This window comes from Lactuca saligna, chromosome 5, assembly GCF_052625555.1.
Source record: "Lactuca saligna cultivar CGN05327 chromosome 5, ASM5262555v1, whole genome shotgun sequence".
In the NCBI taxonomy this organism is placed as follows: Eukaryota; Viridiplantae; Streptophyta; class Magnoliopsida; order Asterales; family Asteraceae; genus Lactuca; species Lactuca saligna.
Window position 1 is genome coordinate 205,699,968 of NC_136421.1, and position 8,981 is coordinate 205,708,948.

Below are 8,981 nucleotides of genomic sequence, written 5' to 3' on the forward strand. Positions count from 1 at the left end.
AAACGAAACCCGATGTATAACGTTGTGTTGCTATTGTGAGCGTCTTAAAGTTACCATTGCCACTACTTGTTAACTACGAGAAACAATAATCAAGAATATGAGTATTTTGCCCCCATAAATTGGAGCCACATTTAATGCAATTACAAGCACCCTTTATCCAACTTTAAACCATGAATTTAACATTAACCCCATTTATCACTATATAACCAAACCTTCAATGAACTTTTCACTCATCCTCATCTTTTTAATTACCTCCAATCTTATTTGACTTCTGACCTTTGACTTTGACTGTTACAAAACTCCAATCTCCTTCTGCAATGGCAACCATAGGGAAGCTTGATGTCGAAGTAAAGGTGCATTCCAAAGCAGATAAATTCTTTAATAGCATTATGAACTCTGCGACTATCTTTCCTAAAGTTTGCTCTGGTCTCTACAAAAGCGTTGAAGTTCTTGAAGGTGATGGACAAAGCGTGGGATCTATCCGCGTGGTTCACTTTGCTGAAGGTATGAACAATATAATTCAGGAGTAAATTCCCTAGCTAACTCTTTTTGGTGTTCATATCTAACATGTTTAATTACTACAAAATATATAGGGTCGCCAATGAAAACAGTGAAAGAGAGGATAGAAGAAGTTGATGAACCAAATATGAAAGTGGTATACAGTGTGATTGATGGAGATTTGATGCAATACTACAAGACTTTCAAGGCTATTATTGTGGTGATTCCTGAGGGAGAAGGAAGCATTGTGAAATGGTTTTGCGAGTATGAGAAAGCAAATGATGAGGTTCCAGATCCTTGCATGATTACAGATCTTGTTGCTAAGAATTTCCAAGCGGTTGATGCTTATCTTCTTAAAGCATAAGATGCATGTATTTGATCAACTTATGTTTGCTATAATAAAATACATACAATAACATTCGTATTTACGTAATTTGTGTTTTAAAACATCTACTCCTAGACCATATCTTGTAAGAGAGATGCTCCTTCATCGTGCAACTTTGACATACCTCCAAGACCGGTCCAAAGGTATTTGATGCCTCGGACGAAAGTATCCAGGATGCCCTATGATATTACCGTAAAATCTCCATGAAGTAGATATATTTACATTGTATACCATGAAAATTTCAAATATATACCATGTGACGATATTAATTAATAATTGCTAAAGTAAACATCTAAAATTTTATTTAAAATACGTATTGTTAATACAAAAAACAATAAAAGAAACAATAAAATGTAGAGTTTACTAAAATTATACAAACCACATCTAACACAACAAGCTACATTAAAAAATAATACAAATACATAATATATATATATATATATATATATATATATATATATATATATATATATATATATATATATAAACATCTCATGTTCAACACAACTAATGATTAATACATACATTTTCTTTTAAAGCCATCTCCCCGCCCGCTTGAATCCTCTCTTAATGAATTTCTTGTTGCAACATAATAATGAATTTAAACAAGTAACATTTGGATTCCTCAAACATATGACACTAAAGATTCTAATGCAATTGTAAAGCATAAAAACATATTTAATTGAGTTGAAATCAAATCCTCTTCGAATTCAAGCTCAAGTCAAATTTGATATCCTCTTTGTTGAATAGAAAATAAAATCAAATTCTCACTAACTCAACTGAAACACACCCTAATGTTAAAAAGGAACATTTTTCTCAAATAAAATAAATAGCCAAGGACCAGTAGTCATTTCCATATAAAGACTACATGGACCATTTTTAGTATTACTCTTTTTAAAACATTGTTGCATTTTCAACACCAAAACTTCTCACAAAAACCTTAAATATTATAACCTCCCAAATACTATAACCTCCCAATGAATGAATAGCTGTAAATTATACCTCTTGAAGTGTTGAATGGTTGGGAATTGTACTTCCTGAATGGCTGAAAATAAGAAATCAGATTCATCATTATACCTCCAAAAAAAGTACTTGGATTTATTAGACTAGGATATATGTATTACATTTGGAGATAAGGCATGTATATCAGGTCCTAAAATAAAGGATGTCAAATTGTATCTTATATATATCATCAACCAACACAGAAACGGGATACAGAATCTTTTGATACGTTTTCATGGTATCAGAGCGCTCTTCTTGATTTACCCTAATTCTGCCGCCAGTCCTCCTTCTCCCCTGTGATCAGATTTCTTCTTCTTCTTTCCTTTCAACGATCGCAACCTTCAGTCAACTACTATGGATAAGCTACATCCAGCAATCACAATGACAAACATCCACAACTTCATCCCTATAAAACTTGAGATGGAGAACAGTCAATACTCGTCATGGGCTTAACTTTTCAAAATCCATTGTCGAGCATTCGAGGTGCTTGACCACATCATCCCTCTCGCCACACAGCCTTCCTCTTCGAGTACAGAAAAAGCAACAGACAACAAAGCTGACAAAGACAAAACCAAAGCAACCACTGATCAACTATGGTCGTGTGGATGTCATTGTGTTGCAATGGATTTACAGCACGATTTCTCATGACCTTCTGCACACCATTCTTCAACCTGACTCAACAGCAGCCCAAGCTTGGGATTCTCTAGCCAACATCTTTCAGGATAACCGCAATACCCGTGCGGTCTATCTTGAACAACAATTTAACAATACCCGACTTGATAGTTTCTCCAATATCACCTCCTACTGCCAGGCACTCAAAGTTCACTCTGATCAGCTTGCAAACATTGGCTCTCCTGTCTCATGTCAGCGACTTGTCTTACAACTTATCTCTGGACTCAATTCTGAATATGATGGGGTTGCCATGCTTCTCCAACAGACGGTGCCTCTACCGGACTTCTATCAGGCAAGGTCTAAACTAATATTGGAAGAGACACGCAAAGCAAATCAGTAACAACCTGCCACTGCTCTCCATACCACTACCTCTCAGATTAGAGCCACCCTTCCATCCCCCTCTGAACCATCTCCTCAACCTGATACCCCTCCCTACTCAACAGGGCGTGGCAGGGGTCAAACACGGGGTCGTGGACGTTCTAGTGGACGTGGTCGTTCCGGTGGACGTGGTCGTGGGACTCGTTGACCACATCAACCCTGGTATTATTCTCAGTAGCAACAAGCTTGGGGAAATACTTTTCAACAACAGCCGATGTGGGGTTGGTCACCGCCAACATGAGCAATTCCTCCGTGCCCTTATCCGAACAGTCCTCGTCCTTCAGCTCCAAGACAACAGATGGGTGGCCCAGGAATTCTAGGACCGAGACCACCCCAGTCAAACTATACAGCATCTGAGATTGGTTATGCTCCAACCGATATTGATCAAGCATTGGACACTATGTCGCTTAACCCACCGGACAACAATTGGTACTTGATTCTGGCGCCACATCTCACATGAAGAACACACAAGGTAATCTCTCGTCTTCTTTCAACAAGTCTCATTTAAAACATATTATTGTTGGTAATGGCTTCCAAATCCCAATCCAAGGTACTGGTCATTCCACCTTACCAACTCCTTTCCCTCCTCTTCAACTAAATCACATTCTTTATGCTCCTAACCTAATTACCAATTTACTTTCTGTCAGGTGTTTAACAACTGACAACAACATATCTATTGAGTTTGATCGTTTCGGTTTTCTTGTAAAGGATTTTCAGACCTGGATACCTATAATTCGATGTAACAGCACCGGAATGCTCTACCCTCTCACTTCTCCGCTGCCATCTCAAGTCATACCTCCTTCTACGTTTGTTGCCTTGTCTCAGGATGTATGACATCATCGTCTTGGACACCCGGATTTAAATTTAATTCGTTGTCTTAAACAAAACAATAGCATTAGTTGTGGAAAATTAAAACCTTCGTCTTCTTTATGTCAGTCTTGTGTTTTTGGCAAGCAAGTTAAACTTCCATTTATTGAACCTAGTTCATTTACATGTTCTGCGTTTGATATTGTGCATAGTGATTTATGGACATCACCGATTCTAAGTTCGGGTGGTCACCGTTATTACATTTTATTTTTGGATGATTATACAAACTATCTTTGGACATTTGCAATCTCTCAAAAATCACAGGTCTTCTCTACTTTTCTATCCTTCCATACCCTTGTTAAAACTCAATTTGAACGTACAGTTAAATGCTTACAATGTGACAATGGTACTGAGTATAATAACAACGCCTTCCATAAATTTTGCAGTCACAATGGTATGACTTTCCGCTTCTCCAGTCCCTATACTTCCCCCCAAAATGGTAAGGCGGAATGCAACATCCTCTCTATCAACAATATCATACGCACTCTCCTTACCCATTCCTCAGTACCACCTTGTTTTTGGCATCATGCCTTAGAAATGGCTACTTATATTTTGAACATTCTACCTGCCAAAACAAAGAACTTCACCACTCCAACCTATATTCTCTACAAACGTCATCCTACTTACAATCATCTACGTACCTTTGGTTTCCTATGTTTTCCCCTTCACCCCTCCCCCACCATTCACAAACTCGCCAACCGTTCTTCCCCATGCGTTTTTCTAGGGTATCCTTCTAACCATCGGGGGTATAAATGTTTAGACCTCTCATCCAACAAAATAATAATTTCCCGTCACGTAGTCTTTGATGAAACTGTCTTTCCTTTCTTAAAACCACAACCATCACCCTCTTCCTATCAATTCCTCCACACCGACCCTCACCCATCTTTATGGTGCTCTCAACTTCCTCTTACCATAATTACCCCTTCTCCATCTCCTATCCATAACCCAACTCGATCTCAAACCACAGCTACAACTCACGATAGATCCCCTACCATTCTCACCTATTCACGTCGCTCCAAACAACCAATAGTCCCTTCCCAACCTATCGATCAGCCCCTTTCACAGTCTTAACAACCCTCACAAACTGTCCCCACGTCAACACTACCACCTCCTACTCGTTACCTAATGCAAACCCAAAGTCGGACCGGTACCTCCAAACCTAAAGCTCCAATGAACCTACATGCTACCACCCTTTATCCTCTTCCTAAAAATCCATCTGACGCCCTTTCAACTCCTGTCTGGAAGTCTGCCATGATAGATGAATTTAATGCTCTTGTTGAAAATAAGACGTGGGAACTTGTTCCTCGTCGACCCGATATGAATGTAATTCGATGTATGTTGATATATAAACATAAAACTAATGTTGATGGGTCCCTTGAACGCGATAAGGCCGTCTTGTTTGTGATGGAAAGTCTCAACAGGTGGGAATTGATTGTGGTGAAACTTTTAGCCCAGTGGTAAAACCGGCTACTATTTGAACAGTCCTTAGCATTGTTGTCTCTCATTCTTGGCCGATTCACAAACTAGACATCAAGAATGCTTTCCTTCACGGTCATTTATCTGAAACAGTGTTTATGCATCAACCGTTTGGGTTCCGAGACTCTCGTTTTCCTGATCACGTATGTCGTCTTAAACGGTCCCTCTACGGGTTAAAACAGGCATCGAGGGCTTGGTACCAAAGGTTCACTGATTATGTTCTAACTTTGGGTTTCAAAAATAGTGCATCAGATCACTCTCTATTTATTTATCATCACGGTCAGGAAAAAGCTTACATACTTTTATACGTCGATGACATTATCCTTACTACATCGACCGATTCTCTTCGTGATCGGTTGATGGCTCAACTCTCTCATGAATTCGCTATGAAAGATCTCGGTTCTCTAAGTTTTTTTCTTGGGATCGCTGTCTCCAAAACAGCCTTTGGGTTGCATTTATCTCAACAAAAATATGCCTCTGAAATCTTAAAACGGGCAGGAATGTCAAATTGTAAGCCCGTAGCCACACCGGTTGATACATCGGGAAAACTAAGTGCTAATGATGGCCCACTTATTGATGACCCAACTTCTTACCGAAGCTTGGCCGGGGCACTTCAATATTTAACGTTCACGAGACCCGATTTCACATATGCCGTGCAACAAATCTGCATGTATATGCATGCACCTCGAGCATCACATCTACATGCACTCAAGCGGATTCTACAGTATGTTCAAGGGACTATCTCATTCGGTCTCACCATTCATAAGTATCCTGTTACTTCCCTAATAGCCTACACTGATGCCGATTGGGCCGGCTGCCCGGACACTCAACGCTCCACTTCGGGATATTGCATTTTTCTCAGAAATAATCTGCTATCTTGGTCGTCTAAGCGACAAACCACTCTATCCCGATCTAGTACCGAGGCAGAGTACCGTGGTGTGCCAATCCAGTCCAACATCAACGCAATTTATTTGACAGCCAATCCAGTCCAACATCACCGAACGAAACACACAGAATTAGACATACAATTTGTTCGGGAGAAGGTTCAACGTGAATCTTTTGATACGCTTTCAGGATTGAATATAAGAACTCCATATTTTCGGCAATCAAAACTACAAAAAAAAAACCTAGTGAAGCAAACTTTGAACTCTAACTTAGGAATTAGAGAAATAGATCACCGATTCTAAATCCAAAAATCAGGAATAAGAGAGATTAGATAACTGAGAAATTAGAAATACCTTTTTGTCTTCTTGTTTTAAAAAATTGCATGGACTGATAAGGGAGATTGAGAAATTGGAAATAAGATTCAAGAGCTTTATCTACTTATCTAGGGGTAATCGGTTCTTTGCTTCTTGGTTTCTTCGATCTATGGAAATTTATTGAAAGAAGCGTAGACAGTTGACTCTTCATCCTCGTCTTCTACAGGCTACAACTTGATGTTTCGTTGCCGTAGGTGTTGATTCACGAAAGGTAGCAGCCACCTCTTCAATTTTTTCGCATCCATGCTAAGACGTAAATAAAGGTTGTAAACTGTTTTGGGCCTGAATGATATATATACTACAATCCGGTTAAACTTATGCCCCTATTATGTCTGCTGTCCTGGGCCTTTGCCTAACTCGCCCGGGTATTGGACCGGCACTGCATACCTCCATTGTTAAGAACCATAGCTTGCGAGCGTACTTTCTTCTTTTAGTTTTTTCTCACATTATAGTGATAACCCCATTAACTACATGAAATTATCGTAACAAATTGCATAAATCTTGGACTATGAGGAATGGTAGCATGTGCTAACTTAACCGTGGAGCTACCTTAGATAAGCAGAGGTCCACCTTCAATTTTTATTTATTTTTTTAAATTTTTTTTATTGTTTGTTTTTTTAACATTTAGAAATAAAACATTATTTGGATGACTTTCTTTTTACATTTAGAAATAAGAAATCAGATTAATCATTATACCTCCAAAAAAAGTACTTGGATTTATTAGACTAGGATATATGTATTATATTTGGAGATAAGGCATGTATATCAGGTCCTAAAATAAAGGATGTCAAATTGTATCTTATATATATCATCAACCAACACAGAAATGGGATACAGAATCTTTTGATATGCTTTCATGGTATCAGAGCGCTCTTCTTGATTTACCCTAATTCTGCCGCCAGTCCTCCTTCTCCCATGTGATCAGATTTCTTCTTCTTCTTTCCTTTCAACGATCGCAACCTTCAATCAACTACTATGGATAAGCTACATCCAGCAATCACAATGACAAACATCCACAACTTCATCCCTATAAAACTTGAGATGGAGAACAGTCAATACTCGTCATGGGCTGAACTTTTCAAAATCTATTGTCGAGCATTCGACGTGCTTGACCACATCATCCCTCTAGCCACACAGCCTTCCTCTTCGAGTACAGAAAAAGCAACAGACAAAGAAGCTGACAAAGACAAAACCAAAGCAACCACTGATCAACTATGGAATCGTGTGGATGTCATTGTGTTGCAATGGATTTACAGCACGATTTCTCATGACCTTCTGCACACCATTCTTCAACCTGACTCAACAGCAGCCCAAGCTTGGGATTCTCTAGCCAACATCTTTCAGGATAACCGCAATACCCGTGCGGTCTATCTTGAACAACAATTTAACAATACCCGACTTGATAGTTTCTCCAATATCACCTCCTACTGCCAGGCACTCAAAGTTCTCTCTGATCAGCTTGCAAACGTTGGCTCTCCTATCTCATGTCAGCGACTTGTCTTACAACTTATCTCTGGACTCAATTCTGAATATGATGGGGTTGCCATGCTTCTCCAACAGACGGTGCCTCTACCAGACTTCTACCAGGCAAGGTCTAAACTAATATTGGAAGAGACACGCAAAGCAAATCATCAACAACCTTCCACTTCTCTCCATACCACCACCTCTCAGATTACAACCGGCCTTCCATGCCCCTCTAAACCATCTCCTCAACCTGATACCCCTCCCTACTCAACAGGGCGTGGTAGGGGTCAAACACGGGGCCGTGGACGTTCTAGGGGACGTGGTCGTTCCGGTGGACGTGGTCGTGGGACTCGTGGACCACATCAACCCTGGTATTATTCTCAGCAGCAACAACCTTGGGGAAATACTTTTCAACAACAGCCGATGTGGGGTTGGTCACCGCTAACATGGGCAATTCCTCCGTGCCCTTATCCGAACAGTCCTCGTCCTTCAGCTCCAAGACAACAGATGGGTGGCCCAGGAATTCTAGGACCGAGACCACCCCAGTCAAACTATGCAGCATCTGAGATCGGTTATGCTCCAACCGATATTGATTAAGCATTGCACACTATGTTGCCTAACCCACCGGACAACAATTGGTACCTTGATTCTGGCGCCACATCTCACATGACGAACACACAAGGTAATCTCTCATCTTCTTTCAACAAGTCTCATTTAAAACATATTATTGTTGGTAATGGTTTCCAAATCCCAATCCAAGGTACTGGTCATTCCACCTTACCAACTCCTTTCCCTCCTCTTCAACTAAATCACATTCTTTATGCTCCTAACCTAATTACCAATTTACTTTCTGTCAGGCGTTTAACAACTGACAACAACATATCTATTGAGTTTGATCGTTTCGGTTTCCTTGTAAAGGATTTTCAGACCCGGATACCTATAATTCGATGTAACAGCACCGGACTGCTCTACCCTCTCAC

The 8,981-nt window shown here is 39.9% G+C and overlaps 1 protein-coding gene across 1 annotated transcript; it reads left to right on the forward strand.

Annotated features, from left to right (window-relative positions):
- Nucleotides 1-238: 238 nt before the first annotated feature.
- On the forward strand, nt 239-931 carry LOC144997917 (MLP-like protein 423). Its single transcript, XM_078957788.1, has 2 exons — nt 239-504; nt 594-931. Exons 1-2 carry the CDS (start codon nt 318-320, stop codon nt 860-862), a joined length of 456 nt encoding a protein of 151 aa, XP_078813914.1. The 5' UTR covers nt 239-317; the 3' UTR covers nt 863-931.
- Nucleotides 932-8,981: the final 8,050 nt, after the last annotated feature.

Bases quoted from the DNA above. Each gene is read 5' to 3' on its own strand.
- LOC144997917 (XM_078957788.1), top strand. From the start codon at position 318: ATGGCAACCATAGGGAAGCTTGATGTCGAAGTAAAGGTGCATTCCAAA. The intron at 505-593 runs GTATGAACAATA...CAAAATATATAG, and splicing joins CGTGGTTCACTTTGCTGAAG to GGTCGCCAATGAAAACAGTG.